The sequence below is a fragment of the Martes martes genome (genome assembly GCF_963455335.1).
Source record: "Martes martes genome assembly, chromosome: 8".
NCBI classification, from domain to species: domain Eukaryota; kingdom Metazoa; phylum Chordata; class Mammalia; order Carnivora; family Mustelidae; genus Martes; species Martes martes.
The window spans coordinates 45,360,435-45,377,924 of record NC_137895.1 but is presented as its reverse complement, the minus strand read 5'-3'; the positions used below and the strand labels follow the sequence as shown (position 1 = coordinate 45,377,924).

Genomic DNA, 17,490 nt, shown 5'->3' with positions numbered 1-17,490 from the left:
TCTCTAGGTTTTTTCCTTTGCCTGACTGGAAGGTAAATGCCTGGTGGTCAGCCTCCTGAGGTTTGTGAGTCTCTGTGTCCAGCGCATATGTTCATTTAATCTCTCTCCTTTCAAGATGATACCCCTATTCTCAACTTTGGTGCCTGTCAGTTCAGAGGCCTCTATTTTACCCCGGAGAATAAGCTCCCTTCATTTACTGAGGGCAGGAAGGGAAGTGGATTGGCCCTATAGAATAGGGGAGGAAAAGAATAGGGTTTTAAGTGCCTTTAAGAAAAAGCTTTATGGGGGCACCTGGGTGGCTCAGGCATTAGGCGTCTGCCTTGGGCTCAGGTCATGATCTCAGGGTCCTGGGATCGAGTCCCGCATCGGGCTCCCTGCTCAGTGGGGAGCCTGCTTCTCCCACTCCTACTCCCCCTGCTTGTGTTCCCTCTCTCTTTCTCTCTCTCTCTGTCAAATAAATAAATAAAATCTTTAAAAAAAAAAAGAAAAAAAAGAAAAAGCTTTATTAATATATAATTCATAGGCTATAAAAATCACCCTCTTAAAGTATACAGTCCAGTGCTTTTTCATATATTCACAAAGTTGTGCAGCCATCACCAGTATGTAATTTAAAAATATTTCATTACCTTGAAAAGAAACCCCTTAGTAGTCATTCCTACTCCCCCCTGCCAAAAAAAACTTCCTTCCAGCCCTTGGCAACCACTAATCTACTTTCTGTGTGTCTCTTTGTCTCTTTTTCTCCCTCTCTTTTGGCCTCTTGTAGATATTGCATGTAAATGAATCATAAAATATGTGGTCTTTTGTGACTGGCTTTTTTCACTGAGCATAACGTTTTCAAAATTCATTTGTGTTGTTACACATATCAGTACTTCATTCTTTTGTGTTGCCATTTATGGACATACCATGTTTTGTTTTATCTTTTTGTCAGTTGATATTTAAGTTGTTCCCACTCTTGGCTATTATGGATAATGTTGCTATGAACAATCATGTACAGGTTTTTGTGGGGACATATATTTTCATTTTTCTAGGTGTATACCTAAGAGTGGGATTGTTGAGTCATATGGTAACTTTAGGTTTAATATTTGGAGGAGCTATCAAACATTTTTCCAAAGTGACTACACCATTGCACATATACCTAGGAATAAAACTGCTGGGTCATAAAGTAACTATGTTTTAACATTTTGAGAAACTACCAAACTTTTTCAAAATGGCTGTATCATTTTTCAATCCCACCAACAGTGTATGAAGCCTCCAGTTTTTCCATTTCTAACACTGTGTGTTTTCTATTTTAGTCATCCTAGTGGTTTACAAAGCCATGTCTCATTAAGCTTTTTGATTTGCATTTCTCTAATGGTTAATGATATTAAACTTTTTTTCATGTGCATATTGGCCATATATTCTTTGGAGAAATGTCTGTTCAGATCCTTTGCCCATTTAAAAATTGGTTTGTTTTTTCATTGTTGATTTGTAGGAGTTTCTTACAGATTTGGGATACTGTCTCCTATGAGATACTTGATTTGCAAATATTTTCTCCCAAACTGTGGGTTGTCTTTTAATTTTTTATTTTTTAGTCTTTTAATTTTATTGATGGTGTTCTTTGAAGAATAAAAGTTTTGGGAACACCTGGGTGGTTCAGCTGGTTGAGCATTGGACTCTTGGTTTCTGCTAAGGTCGTGATTTCAGGGTGGTGAAATTGAGCCTTGTATGAGGCTCTCTGCTGGGTGTGGAGTCTCCTTGCGATTCTTTCTCCCTCCCTCTCCCTTCCCTCTGCTCCTTGCCCACTCTTGTGTATGCTCCCTCTCTCTCTTTCTCTCTCCAATGAATAAATAAATAAATAAATAAATAAATAAAAAAAATCTTAAAGAAAATGTTTTTCATTTTGATGAAATCTCACCTATTTTTTCTTTGGTTGCTTATGCTTTTGGTATCATATTTGAGAAAAAAATGCCTAACACAAGGTTATAAAGATATAGTACAGTATTTTCTTCTAAGAGTTTTATAGTTTCAGCTCTTATGTTTAGATCTGTGATCCATTTCTTTTTTTTTGTTTTTTTATAATTTTTTTATTAATTTCTTTTCAGCATAACAGAATTCATAGTTTATGTACTACACCCAGTGCTGCATGCCATATGTGCCCTCCTTAATACCCACCACCTGGTTCCCCCAAACTCCCACCCCCGGCCCCTTCAAAACCCTCAGATTGTTTTTCAGAGTCTATAGTCTCTCATGGTTCATCTTCCCTCCCAATTTCCCTCAACTCCCTTCTCCTCTCCATCTCCCCATGTCCTCCATGTTATTTGTTATGCTCCACAAATAAGTGAAACCATATGATAATTGACTCCCTCTGCTTGACTTATTTCACTCAGCATAACCTCTTCCAGTCCCATTCATGTTGATACAAAAGTTGGGTATTCATCCTTTCTGATGGAGGCATAATACTCCATAGTGTATATGGACCACATCTTCCTTATCAGTTTGTCCATTGAAGGGCATCTTGGTTCTTTCCACAGTTTGGTGACCCAAAAGACTCCACCCCAAACTACTAGAACTCATACAGCAATTCAGTAATGTAGCAGGATACAAAGTCAATGTACAGAAATCAGTTGCTTTCTTATACACTAACAATGAAAATACAGAAAGGGAAATTAGAGAATCGATTCCATTTACTATAGCACCAAGAACCATAAGATACCTGGGAATAAACCTAACCAAAGAGGTAAAGGATCTGCACTTGAGAAACTACAGAACACTCGTGAATGAAATTGAAGAAGACACAAAAAGATGGAAGACCATTCCATGCTCTTGGATAGGTAGAATAACCATTGTTAAAATGTCTATACTGCCTAGAGCAATCTATACTTTTAATGCCATTCTGATCAAAATTCCACTGGTATTTTTCAAAGAGCTGGAGCAAATAATCCTAAAATTTGTATGGAATCAGAAGAGACCCCAAATTGCCAAGGAAATGTTGAAACAAAAAAACTGGGGGCATCACGTTACCTGATTTCAAGCTTTACTACAAAGCTGTGATCACCAAGACAGCATGGTACTGGGGTAAAAACAGACACATAGACCAGTGGAACAGAGTAGAGAGCCCAGATATGGACCCTCAACTCTATGGTCAAATAATCTTCGACAAAGCAGGAAAAAATATACAGTGGAAAAAAGACAGTCTCTTCAATAAATGGTGCTGGGAAAATTGGACAGCTATATGTAGAAGAATGAAACTAAACCATTCTCTTACACTGTACACAAAGATAAACTCGAAATGGATAAAAGACCTCAATGTGAGACAGGAATCCATCAGAATCCTCGAGGAGAACATAGGCAGTAACCTTTTCAATATCAGCTACAGCGACTTCTTTCAAGATATGTCTCTAAAGGCAAAGGAAACAAAAGCGAAAATGAACTTTTGGGACTTCATGAAGATAAAAATCTTCTGCACAGCAAAGGAAACAGTCAACAAAACAAAGAGGCAACCCACGGAATGGGAGAAGATATTTGCAAGTGACAGTACAGACAAAAGGTTGATATCCAGGATCTATAAAAAACTTCTCAAACTCAACAAACACAAAACAGATAATCATGTCAAAAAATGGGCAGAAGACATGAACAGACACTTCTCCAATGAAGACATACAAATGGCTATCAGACACATGAAAGAATGTTCATCATCACTATCCATCAGGGAGATTCAAATTAAAACCGCATCGAGATACCACCTTACACCAGTTAGAACGGCCAAAATTAGCAAGACAGGAAACAACATATGTTGGAGAGGATGTGGAGAAAGGGGAACCCTCTTACACTGTTGGTGGGAATGCAAGTTGGTGCAGCCACTTTGGAGAACAGTGTGGAGATTCCTTAAGAAATTAAAAATAAGCTTCCCTATGACCCTGCAATTGCGCTACTGGGAATATACCCCAAAGATACAGATGTAGTGAAAACAAGGGCCATCTGTGATCCATTTTGAGTTAACTTTTGTGTATGATGTAAGGTAGGAATCAACTTACTGCTTTTCCTGTGGATATCCAAAGTTTTCACAGAATCGTTTGTTAAAAAGATTGTTCTTTCACCATTGAATTGTCTTGGCACTTCAGTTGAAAAGCAGTTGACCATAAACGTAAGGGTTTATTTCTGGACTCTAAATTTGATTCCATTTATTTATATGTCTGTCCTTTTGCAGTACCACACTGATTTTGTTACCAGATCCCCAGCACCAGGTTCTTGAGTCTCCATGTCACATAAATGAACACCGAACTCAAGAGAAAGAAAGCAGGCAGGGTTTATTAAAGAGAGCTTGCATACAAAGGAGCCAATAAGAAGAGGAATTTCACTCCCCAAAGGGGTAGTGAGCTAGGCTTATAAAGGCAGTTTTCCAAAAGGTGAGAGGCTGGGAGTGGGGAAGTGCCCTTCAGTCCCATGGTCATTATCTTGTGGTCCCTACTTTTTAGTGGACCCACGACAGTCACAGGATGCTTTTCTTCATTGTCGATGTTCTTTAGGGCTCCTGAAAAATAGAAATACTTTGCAAGCAGACTTTAAATTGTTACTTCTAATTTTGATCTGACAACTATTACTTCCTAACAGCTATTATCTCTCATTTGTTCTCTTTCCTAGAAGGAGGTATTTGTCTCCAAGCAAATGGTAACTTTTTTTTCCCCAAAGATTTTATTTATTTATTTGGCAGACAGAGATCACAAGTAGGCAGAAAGGCAGGCAGAGAGAGAGAAGGTGGAGGAAGCAGGCTCCCTGCTGAGCAGATAGCCCAACTTGGGTCTTGATCCTAGGACCCTGGGATCATGACTTGAGCCAAAGGCAGAGGCTTTAACCCACTGAACCACCCAGGCGCCCTGAATGGAAACTTTTAACTCTGCCTCAGACCAGTAGCTTTACAGGACTTAAGTCCCTCTTGCTGTCCCTATAGCATCTTGATTTGATGACTATAACTTTACTAAGTTTTGAAATTAACTGCTTCATGAACAGACTTCCAACCACTCTTTGTCGGTCTCCTCCATGTACTCCCACTTCTAGAGGTGTTTGAACCTTTTGGGGATTCTGCAATGTAAACTGAGTTGCTTAGTCTTTGATAGCTTAAGGTTTGGCTTTCTCCTGTCTGCAAAGTCTGATCACTCTTCATCTCCTTTCAGCTTTGAATTTCTGTTGCTATTGTTTCTTGACTTTATACTCTTCTCTTGTGCCTTAAAAAGGAAAGGAAATCTTATACTATAACTCTAGTTGTATTTCTGGAAGGGTCAGAAGTGGTTAAGTACATTCTCAAGAAGAGTCTTTTGATACTGTATATAGATGATCTAGACCTGGGCCTGCCCTTCAGCACCCAGTCTTTCTAACTCCATAATCTAGGTTTTATGTTCCTCTTTGGCTAAAACTGCACTCTTAAGGTTGGCAACGACAGTTTCGTAAGCCAGATCTCATGGTCTTCCTCTCATCCTCATTTCCTTCCTCTACTCTGCTGGATTTGAAACTATTGACCACAAGCCTTTCTTATCTCTTTCCTAAGCCTTCATGCTTCACTTCCTTTAATCGTCTTGTCACCTGATGGCTTCTCTCTACCTTTAATTGTGAGCATCTTCAATGGTTTAGTTCCTGGGTTCTCTTGTTTTTTATTTATTTATTCTTGATTTTTTTAATTGTAAAACTTAAGTAAAAAATTAAATGAAATTTACCACCATCGTCTTTATCGTTTTTAAATGTATGGTTCAGTAGTATTGAGCATATTCACATTGCTGTGCAACCAATCTTCTGAAGTTTCTATCCTGTAAAACTGAAACTCTGTACCCCATTGTCCCTCTGTACCTCATTGTCTTTTCCCCTCAGCCCTTGGCAACCACCATTCTACTTGAGATTGACTATTCAAGATAACTCATGTAAGTGGAATCATATAGTATTTGTCTCTTTGTGACTGTTTTATTTCACTTAGCATTATATCCTCAAAGTTCATCCATGTTGTAGCATGTGTCAGAATTTCCTTTTTTATGGCTGAATAATATTCCATTGTACGTGTATACCAAATTTTGCTTATCCCCTCATCCATCAATGGACTCTTGGGTTGCTTCAGCCTTTTGGCTATTGTGAATCATGCTGCTATGAACATGGGTATACAACTATCTCTTTGAGGCCCTGCTTTCAATTCTTTGGCAAATATATATATACACACACACATATATATATACACACACACACACACACACATATGTGTGTGTATATAGATCTATATATAGATCTCTATATATAGATCTATATATAGATATATATAGATAGATCTATATGTATATAGATATATATAGATATAGATATAGATAGATATATAGATATAGATATATAGATATATAGATATATATAGATATAAATATATATATAAATATATATATTTATATCTATATATAAATATAGATATAAATATATATAGATAGATAGATATATCTATATATATCGATATATATCTATAGATATAGATATAGATCTATATAGATATCTATATAGATCTATATCTATATATCTATATAGATATAGATCTATATAGATCTAGATATCTATATATATATACAGAATCACCATATGATCTAATCTATATATATATTTTTTTCTCTCTATTTTTTAAATTTTTAAAAAATATTATTTATTTATTTATTTATTTGAGAGAGAATGAATGAGAGAAAGCATGAGAGAGGAGAAGGTCAGAGGGAGAAGCAAACTCCCCAAGGAGCTGGGAGCCCGATGCGGGACTCGATCCTGGAAGTCTGGGATCATGACCTGAGCCGAAGGCAGTAGCTCAACCAACTGAGCCACCCAGGCGCCCCTATTTTTTTAATTTGTCAGCTAATGTTCACTGAATTACTTTAAACTTTCTATTCCCAGCTATGATCTAATTCCCAAACTCCAATCCCACATTTATAATTGTACGCTATGTAAAGTTACTTGATATGGGGTTGGGGATGGGGTAACTGGGTGATGGGCATTAAGGAGGAGGGCATGTGATGTCATGAGCACTGGGTATTGTATACAACTGATGAACTCTACCTCTGAAACTAAAAAATACTATATGTTAATTGGTTGAATATAAATAAAATCAGATTAAATTTAAAAAATAAATATATAGAAAAGAAATACATGGCACAACACTTGTCACAATAGCTGAAAATTAAAAAAAAATGCATCAATAAAAAAAATAAAGTCACTTGATAGTACAGTACTGCAGTCAACTCAGATTCCCTGTCCCTAAAATTCCTCTTTTATCCCAAAATTTATTCCTTCTTTGGAAATAGTGGAAATGCCACTATTTCCAGCCTTGAGAGCTTGAGAGTTTAATCTTTTGCTTATATATGACTTTGCCTTCTTTTTCTGGAGTCATATTCAGTGAGCCTCTAACTCCTTGTTGATTCTCATTTTGACATTCCTTTTTCTACTCATAACTGCCACCATCTAGTTCCAGCTTTTATCATTTTTCCTCCCCCTAACTGGTTGTTTTGCCTAGACTAAATCCCATTAACATTTCACTTTCATAAGCTATAGTCCCAATACAAAAATAATAAATGCTTCCTCTTCAAATATAATTTTTGAAATCCTAGCATTTAAATTTCCAAATAATCAGTCTTTATCCTGTCTTTCAAATTTTATGTTTGTCTTCTGGAAACTTATCTTCTTTTGACTTTTTTCCCCCTACCTCTCTGAACTTTTTTATTTTCCTTTTTTGGACTTATTTTAAATTGTTCCTTATATTTGGTCAGGATTCTTCTTCTCAGACAACCTACTCTCCATGGGTGAGGCTATACTCACATAAATTCAATTATTTGGCAATACCTCAACCTCTATATCCAGCTTAGGTCTCATTTCTATGTTAAAACCCATATATCTAAGTGGACATATATGGACATTGGACATCTTCACTTGGCCATTCACATGCAATCTGTATAAAATCTAACTTTTAGGAATTTCCTCCTAAATTGCTAGTATTTACGTGTGGTCTAGTTTAGTGTATGGCACCCACCATTTACCCAGTTCCGCAAGTCAGAAACTTGGAAGTTGTTCTGGCATCTTTTTTCCTGCTCCCACATCCAAGTAGAGATGTCCTATGGATCTTACCCCTTGACACCTCTTGTTTTTTTCATGGCATCCTTAATGCCATTGCCTTAATCCTGGTCATCATCTCCTGGCTACATATTTCAAGTCCTAAGTGGTGTATGCCTTCAGCCTCGCAGTTCTCCTCCAAGCTACTGCTTTTCCAAGTACCAATGAGGTTATGTTATTGACTTGCATAAACCCCTTCCAATTGTTCTCTTTCACCCACAGCAGAAGGTGATAAAGTACAAAGCCGTTCAGGGTTAGCAGGATTTGATCCTGCTTTCCTCACCAGCCTGCTCTCTCGCCTGGCACCCTTGCTCCAAACCCATATGCCAGCGTTGTCGAACAACAGTTCTCTGTATATTTTCTTATATTCTACCTTGCGTAGCCTTCTTTCTGTCTCCCTTTCCATTTTGATTAACAAACACAAACACTTTTTTGGAAGCTTTTAAACTTTTATTTATTTAATTTTAAAAAGATTTTATTTCTTTATTTGAGAGAGAGAGACAGCAAGAGAGAGAGAGAGCATGTGTGGTGGGGAGGGGGTGGGGGGTAGGGAGAAGTAGGCTCTCCACTGAGGAGGGAACCTGAAGCAGGGGCTCGATCCCAGGACCCTGGGATCTGGGACCATGACATGAGCCGGAAGGCGGATACTTAACTTACTGAGCCAGGCAGCCCTTAAATTTTTATTTTTAAATAAGTGTATCATAAAATCAATTTGTTGTACAGTTCTGTGAATTTTGACGTGGATAAATCAGTGTAACCACCACCATAGTCAGGATATAAAATATTACCCCTCAAACACCCTCTTGCTATCCCTTTGAAGTCACACCTTCCCCCACCCACAAACCCTGGCAACTACTGATCAGTTAGTTCTCCATCACTATCGTTTTATCTTTTTGAGAGTGTCCTTTAAGTGTACGTGACCTTTTAAGCCTGGCTTCTTTCACTTGGCATAATGCCTTTGAGATTCATTTAGGTTGTGTATGTTAATAGTTGGTTCTTTTTACTGCTCAGTATATCACATTTTGTGAATATCCCAGTTTGTGTATCCATTCACCCACTGAAGGACATTTGGTCATTTTCCAGTATTTGACCTTATGAACGTGTGTACAGGTTTTTATTTGAATATAAGCTCATTTCTCTAGAGTAAATACCCAGAACAAGCTCACTTTTAAATATTCAGCTCAGGCAGTGCCTCCTAGAAGCCTCTCCTGACTCTCGTAAGGTAGCCTTGAGCACTCTGTGTCTTGTGTTTCTAATGTCTTCTGTAGATAAGTCATATATTTTGTTTCACTTGTTTATTTGCATGTGTGCTTCTTGCAGCTTGTCTGTGAGTTCCCTGAAGGGAGACACTGTATCTCATTCATCTTTGCATCACCAGGACTCAGTTTCAATGCCTAACACAAAATGACCACTTAACAAATTTTGTTGAATTACACATCATCCCAAACCCTATTTTAGCTGAAATTATCTGTGTGTGGTCTCTTTAGCCTACTTATGTTTCCTTGTTTGGAAGACTTAAGAGGCTGTAGAATGTAATAGTTGAAAACATGGAGTTTGGAGCCAGACTGCCTGAGTTTTAACTCCTGCTTCTTTAATTGCATGAATGCTTTGGCAAGTTACCTAAATTCTTCGTGCCTCAGTTCTCTTTATATAAAATGAAAATAATAGTTACTGTCTTGCAAGTGTTATTGTGATGATCAATCATATTTTTACCTAAAAAATTTTCTTAGAATAGAGATTGGCAAATACTAAGCACTCAGTAATATTAGTTATTGCTATTATCATTACTTCAAGCAATGTATGTATTTATTTTATTTTTTAATAGAAAGAAGTAGCATGGTTTTGCTAAATGTTTTATTTTTATTTTTATTTTTTTTTTCAGATTTTATTTATTTATTTGACACACAGAGAGAGAGAGATCACAAGTAGGCAAAACAGCAGCCAGAGAGAGAGGGGAAGCAGGCTTCCTGCTGAGCAGAGAGCCTGATGTGGGGCTCCATCCCAGGACCCTGAGATCATGACCTGAGCTGAAGGCAGAAGCTTAGCCCACTGAGCCACCCAGGTGCCCCTTACTAAATGGTTTAGTACAGGATTGGACAATCTTAAAATCCTATATTCTAAACCTCAATCAGTGTATTTAAACTTCACCTTCCTGGAGGCACCTGCCTGGCTCAGCCCATAGAGCAAATGACTCTTGATCTTGGGGGATGTAAGTTTGAGCCCCAAGTTGGATATAGAGATTTCTTAAAAATAAAATCTTCAAAACAAAACAAAACAAAACAAAACCCACAAAACCAACCTTCACCTCCCTATTGTTCATCAGAGCTTATTTTTAGAGGAAATTCTTGCCAAATAATATTTCCAAAATTAGGTCAAATTATAATTATGTCCCCTCAAGATTCCAGAAACAATTAACATCCAGTTAACATTAAGTCATCCATTTTGGTTTTGAAAAAATTTCATCTTATTTTCTGTACAGAAAAGCAGTGCCAGCTCCAGGTTTTGTTTAGTTTTGCAGCCAAACAAGCACGTTTGGTCAAGAGTCGTCCATCTTTTGGGAGATCGGTAAAATTTTCCTGTGACACGGTGATTTTTATCACTTACTAAAGTTTTGAATAGTAATTACTTCACTTGATCTATGCATTTCAAATTGTCGGGTTTGATCTAGTTACAAGTAGAAAGGAAAAATTCAGTAGCCATCAATAATATCAAAGGAATGACTGATATATAGGCATTTAGTTTCCTTTTCCTTCCACGTCGTGAGGAGGATTCTAAGGTTAGTGTCTCAACTATATCCATACAGTGGCTAAATCAAAGCCTTACATTTCCTTTACAGTACAATTGCCTGAACATCACCACATAGCGGCATCACAGGATTGGGAAGCAGTGCCTTTTATGAAAGCCGTCACACACATCCAATGGTAACACATCAGAGCAGAAAACACTGATTAACACAAAACAAAATGGCTTAAGGATTCAGTAACGCTGATCTTTCTAATTTTCCTCCTTTGGGGAAGAAAGCACAGAACCTTTGAACTCATAGTCACCTAAAGGCTGAGATTAGCTTGCCAGTAGCGGGTCTGAGAGATGAGAGCTATTATCAAGGGACAGATGTTTTCTTTTACGTTTAACACCCCATTATGTATTGTTCTCACCACCCACGCCCAAGCGTCTATTCGACCTATGAAACAGACTGCACCAGAAGCACAGATAACCCCAGGCTTCAGGTCTGTAATCTGATCGTGGCCATCGGCAGCCAGAAATGAATTTCTTTCTAATCAGCTTTCCATCAGTCCCCAGTCACTCATATAAAGGAGCCTGGGGAGAGGACGATTCCCATTGCTCTTTCTTCAGCACCAGGGTTTTGGACAGAGCCTGGAGCGTGTTGCTATTCCTCCCCTCCCTTCCTCTCTCAGTCTCCGCGAGAGCGGCTGCTGCCCCGTTAGTACCCCCTGCTGGAGAGAAAGAAAATTACACCGGGATCCATGCAGCCGGCAATGATGATGTTTTCCAGTAAATACTGGGCAAGGAGAGGGTTTTCTCTGGATTCAGCGGTACCCGAAGAGCATCAGCTCCTTGGCAGCTTAACAGTGAGTACTGAGTAGCTGGCACTATAGAGGAGTGCCTTCTAAGGTAGCGACCGTCTTATCCTTGCCCTGTGGACACCTGACATAGAGTAAGCACATGCACACCTCATCTTGTTTCTTTAGCATCTGTCTGTATACCCTGCCTCCCTCCTGTCTGCCTTCAGTCTTCCTTCTCTCTCCATAAAGTAAAGTGGGTGTCCTGTTCACTTTGTTCTAAACTTCCTTTCCTCAAAGTTTATAAGTAGAAAGTAAAAGGAGTTCCTAAACGCCAAGAGCAAGAGGTTGTATGAACCAACCAAAAAAAGTGTGGGATTTTGAAAGTCCACTTATCATGAGTAGGAACAGGGAGAAGAAATTAAATAGATTTCTATGGTCCTGCAAGATGATTGTGTCTCTTATACCCTTTCCCAGCTACAAAGCCTGTTCTTTAAACACAGAGGTAATGTTTTTATTCTTGTCTATAGGTGCTGATTATTGGGATAAAAGAAAGATTGGTTCCTTTAAAAAGTTTTCCTGCTTTCCTCATTACTCCATTTTTTATTTTAATTACTAGAATAATGACAGCAATACATGACTTGTTTTAGTATTTAAGGCAGTTTTTGTATTTAAATATTAACAGGAAAAAAGTTAACATTTTGTAGGATTTTAAATCCTACAAAAAATTTGAGCTAATAGTGATGGGATTTAATGAAAAAGACAGTGAACAAAAGAAAAATTCAGGTTCCTAGTCAAGAAAAATAATGCTATTTCATTGCTGTAACAGAGTTTACCAAACCAATTACAATTCAGTCCGTATCACAGAAAATTCTATTTTAATATCATAGTTCCAAACATGTGCCAGAAGGTTATATTGTACTGGTGTATTATTATTGCTCAAAATGTTGAAGAGTAATCAGGGCAAGTTTTGTAGAACTGTTTAAATCAATTTGCAGAAATGAGTCCAAAAATGTAAATAGATTTTTAAAATATCTAAACATCATGCATATTTGGATGAGATATTACACTGAGGAATTTTGAAGTCATAATGAACTGCTAGAAGGAAAACAAAGAACTCAGAGTTACAGTTAATAGATGACCCTTTCACATAAAAAATTCTACTTAAATATAGAAGAACTGTGTGTTATGGGGTGGGAAGAAGGCAGATGCGGGGAGTGCGGAGACATTTGAGCTTTTAATGACCAAACCTAGAGTCAAATGCCAATGTCTGCATTGTTTTCTTCAAGTCATAACTAATAAAATATTCATTTCCATGATATAAAAATCTAGTGAGTGAGGCAATAGGAAAATGTGACACACGTGAAAATAAAGCCACTGGGGGGATCAGAGGAAGACAGTGGCGAGTCCCTGTTCACTGTATCCCGTATCACAAGTCCTTTTCTCAGTTTCGTGAGGAAGTGATAGACTGGGTCTGTTTGCACTGTGCTACTATTAGCCAGGGAGAAACTTCTCTGTTTGCTCAAGTCTTTATTTGCATATAAAGAACACCAAAAAAGTACACCCTAACTTCACTTTGTCTTTTAACTGAAAGTTTCCAGCTTTCTTATTTGGTATTTCTGACAGTGTGATCCAAGTTTCTGAAATCTGCCCTTTTTGTTTTTAACCAATAGGACTAATAGTCATCACTTAGTTCTGTATTATAGTAACTGGAGTGGCTACTGAAGTGTTAATCCTTTTCAGTTTCTCAGATTTTACTCTAGCTCCTTAGCTAGTTTTCTTTTTCTCTTTTCCTTCCTCCCCCACTCCACCCCTCCCTTCTCTTTCTCCTTTTTTCCCTTCCTCCCTTCCTTCCCTCTCTTTTTTCTTCTATTTGGGGCTGGATTTTAACAGCCACTTTTCAGGAATCCTCTGCTGACACAGATGGCCTTAATTGAATACGCTCCCCAGATAGAGTCACGACAACGTGGCTCTAATTGCAGAAAGGAGGGTTGTCAATTTCAGGGAGTGTCCTGACATATTTCAGAATGAAGTGAATATTTTGTTTTTAAGATTTAATCGAAACTAAAATCATTGTTGTGAACAATATGTTTCATCTTATTTTTGTTATGTTCAATAATTAATAGAGTTTCCATATTATGCAGCTAGGCTAACAGACCAAATTTCATGCTGTAAAACAAACCTAGAAAGTAAAACAGGAAGTAGTCATATATGAGACTTTATGATGGTCAGATTTTTGTTGCTGTTAAATAAAGTGAAGCAAATCTGATCCCCCCTCCCACTTTAATTTCAACCACTGGCTACCTTTGAACACTGGAAAATAGTGTCCCAGAGTAAATTAGACTGGTATTTATGATCGAGAGTTATGAGTGATGTGGCAACCTCTCTTTGAGTTTATATGATTACTGAGGCTTCTAGCATATGAATGGACTATTTGACTGAAAATCTAATTACGAGAACTCTGGGATCCTAACCAATGTTTGTTGTGTGTGTGTTTCTACCTTCTTGAAGTTAAATAAAGCTAACTCTGGCAAAAAAGATGATAAAAAAGGCAGCAAAGGAAACAGCAAAAGTGAAACCAGTCCCGAAGGTGGCAAGACGGCTGTTGTATTCTCACTGAAAAACGAAGTTGGCGGATTGGTGAAAGTGCTGAACCTCTTCCAGGTGAATGTAAACATCATTACCAAGCCTTACAAGTGACCGGGTGCCGGACGAGAAACCTGTCCTCTGCCGTGAAACGTTACTGAGACCATTTCTGGATAACGTGTTCAAAGTTCCAAAGAAAGCATATTTCATGAAGCTTTATAAGGGAAGTTTGTCTGCCAAGTGGTGAAATAAGCAGATTTGTGTCAACTGTGTTTTATTAATTCCAAGTGAACCTGCTAGTAATTCCACAGACTATCGCCAGCTAAGAAAGTCAGTAATTAAAAGCTGGGAGCCTCACCCCTTTTGTTTGGCAAAAGGAGCCAAGGAGGGTATCTTTAGATATCAAGAGACTGCAGCCTGATTTGATTTGTTAACATCTGAATTGTGCATACGTCTGGGAGCTCATTTATTACATCTACCGAGATGCGCGAGTAGAGGCATTTGGTACTCCCATGAGCCTCACTGTTACATGAACTAGACATGTCTTTGCGGAGATGAGTCTCCTCCTATAGAAGGCAGGGCTAGCTCTCTCTCTTTATTTTATAGAAATGCAGGAGCCTTTTTTCCAGGTCCAGTTTGGTGGCTTGAACCCTGAAGAAAGAGCCCAGTTGAGGGTGAGGTTAGAGAACCCCAGAAAAACTGTTGCCCTCTGGCCAGGGCGAACCTGATGGCTACCTTACCCTACAGCAAGCGTCGTCCCTTACAAATGCATTTTGTTTGGGGGCTCTGGGTGCTGATTTGAGCTGTCAGATAGGGAGCCTCACTCTGTGCGGTGCCTGGGGCAGCTGGGGCAGCGGAAAGATGATTGGAATTGCAGTCAGAGGAGTCAGAGCTGTGTTCTCCTGGCTTGGCTAATCACTAGCTGCTTCCTAGCTTCCATTTCTTCATTTGTAAAATAGCGATCATAATTCCCACCTAACAAGGTAGTTGTGATGCAGTAATACGAGTGAAAGTGCCTTGTAAAGTGTACAGAGATGAGGCCTCTATTGTGAGGTCTCTTTGGTGACCAGGGAGAGGGAATTAGCAGCCTGATTTGGCAAATATTTCCCTGTTCTCTCTTGACCTGGAAGAAAGGATCAGGCACCATAAACAGTGGTAATGGAAATCCAGGGAAATATTTTACACATAATTATATCATCCAGTGCTGTCTCTGATCGGTGCTCCAAGGCAGGCTGGAATCCCTGGAGAAGGAGTTAGCAGCCCAGAGTTTTCTCTTGGCCATCAGCTAGTCATGGGGTCTTAGCTAAACCACTTAACCCATCTGGACTTCATTCCCTTGTCTAAAAATATCTACTCTGCTTCAACCGATGGACATTAAAAGCCCAAAGCGACACAATGGGTGTGAAGACTCTTGACCTTAATATTAGTCTTACCTTTATTATCAGCCAATTTAGAAAATACGGTGTGACTGTAAAGGTTAATAAAAACAGAAATGGAACATCTAGTTTCCCGGTCACAGGACTGGTTTCTCTATCCAGAGGAGGAGCCTGTTGGATTTGATGTTACTCTGGCCCTGGAATCTACCTCTCCGGCTCCTCTGCTGAAAATTCCAAGACCATCCAGGATTGTCTTAGGAATGTGAATTGATAATCACAGGATATCAGCCGGTGTGATGGGGAGATACGGGCTTATTCAGGGGTGGGTTAGGGTGGAGATGAGAACTTGGTCTTCAGTTAACTCAGGGGAAAGTTTAAACCTAATGTTTAAATATTAAATTGCTGTCTCTCCCCTCCCCCGCCCCCCACCAAACACCTTAGTGTAAGGAGACTTTTACCCCTGAAACCCATTGGGGGGTGATGGTTGCAATGATGTATCCTTGCATGAAGCTAGTCTGGATGTTGTTGGAACAGAACAGTTAATGAATGGTCCCACTGAGGTGTGTTTTTTGATTGTTGTTTGTTGTTTTGTGGGTTTTTTTTTTTTTTTTTTGCTCTTGTTTTTGCCTGTAGAGATACTTTCTTGGCTGCTTTTCTTCCTTTTCTTTGGCTTGTGTCTCCCAGCTATCAGTCCTTTGCAGACCACCTGCCTGATGTCTGCCTCATTTGCCTGCCATTTGTACTATTTACTTATTTTTTCAAAGGTTATTTTTAAACTTTATTGTAGTGGAAACCACTATTAAATCAGGGTGTCGAGTTTTAGCTGTGTTTTTTGGAAACACATGAAAATAAAAATATAAATTTGGGGATGATACGATGATGCGATAAGCTAATTTTCCCCCCATGGAACTATGCACATCCCCAGTGGAATGTGGACCGTGCAGGGAAATGATGATACTCATAATTATAATACATCTTATAGGGTCTTTTATATGCTTTTATATACCCTCTTAAAAAAAAAAGCGAGACAAGAAAACATACATACAGTATTTGCTCCTATGAATAGAGGAACTGGTTGGAAACATTTCCCTGTTTTAGTAACCAAAGAACAAGAAGATTGTCTTTTTCTCCGTTGTGGGCAGTTGGCACCTGTTCTTAAGAGCTGAACAAGAAGAGCCCTTGGAGTCCTTTTTACTGTGCTGTGAAGGTAATTTAGAGATGTTGCTTATATTTCCACAGGAAAAACATGTCAACATGGTTCATATTGAGTCCAGGAAATCCCGGCGAAGAAGTTCAGAGGTTGAAATCTTCGTGGACTGCGAGTGTGGCAAAACCGAATTCAACGAGCTCATTCAGCTGCTGAAATTTCAAACTACAATTGTGACGCTGAATCCGCCGGAGAACATTTGGACGGAGGAAGAAGGCAAGGCCAGCCTTTCCTTGTCGGGTGATTTAGCAATCTGACAAATGTTGTAAAAAGGGAAATACAATCTGTGAGCTAATATTTTTGAACCCACACTCTCTTTTCAACAGAACTAGAGGATGTGCCCTGGTTCCCCCGGAAGATCTCTGAATTAGACAGATGCTCTCACAGGGTTCTCATGTACGGTTCTGAGCTCGATGCCGACCACCCAGTAAGTGTCCAGTCAGATCCATTCCATACATGCTGGCCCAGCTCCGTGTGTGTGCCAGGCAGCGTGCCATGTTGTGTGCCTCATTGTAGAGCAATTTATTATTTATCCCCCATCACACAGAGCAGGCTTTCCAATGATGAAGCTTTCCTGTATGTGTGCATTGGCTGGAAGTAGATCAGAAGGATGGCATTTCCATGTAACATTTGTTCTTAAAAGGGTTGGATAGAAGAGGAGATTCTAAACCTTGGAGAATATTTCTGTAGCATTAGACAGCGTGAAATATAC

The 17,490-nt window shown here is 38.8% G+C and overlaps 1 protein-coding gene across 1 annotated transcript in view; it reads left to right on the top strand.

The window, feature by feature from the left end:
• Positions 1 to 11,585: 11,585 nt before the first annotated feature.
• TPH2 (tryptophan hydroxylase 2) overlaps positions 11,586 to 17,490 on the top strand; it is a gene marked incomplete at both ends in the record, with an annotated part of 93,645 nt that continues 87,740 nt past the window's right edge. Inside the window, 4 exons of the mRNA XM_080810210.1 lie at positions 11,586 to 11,678; positions 14,121 to 14,273; positions 16,811 to 16,994; positions 17,105 to 17,205. Coding sequence (XP_080666336.1) covers positions 11,586 to 11,678; positions 14,121 to 14,273; positions 16,811 to 16,994; positions 17,105 to 17,205 — 531 coding nt within the window. The remainder of the gene's footprint in view (positions 11,679 to 14,120; positions 14,274 to 16,810; positions 16,995 to 17,104; positions 17,206 to 17,490) is intronic.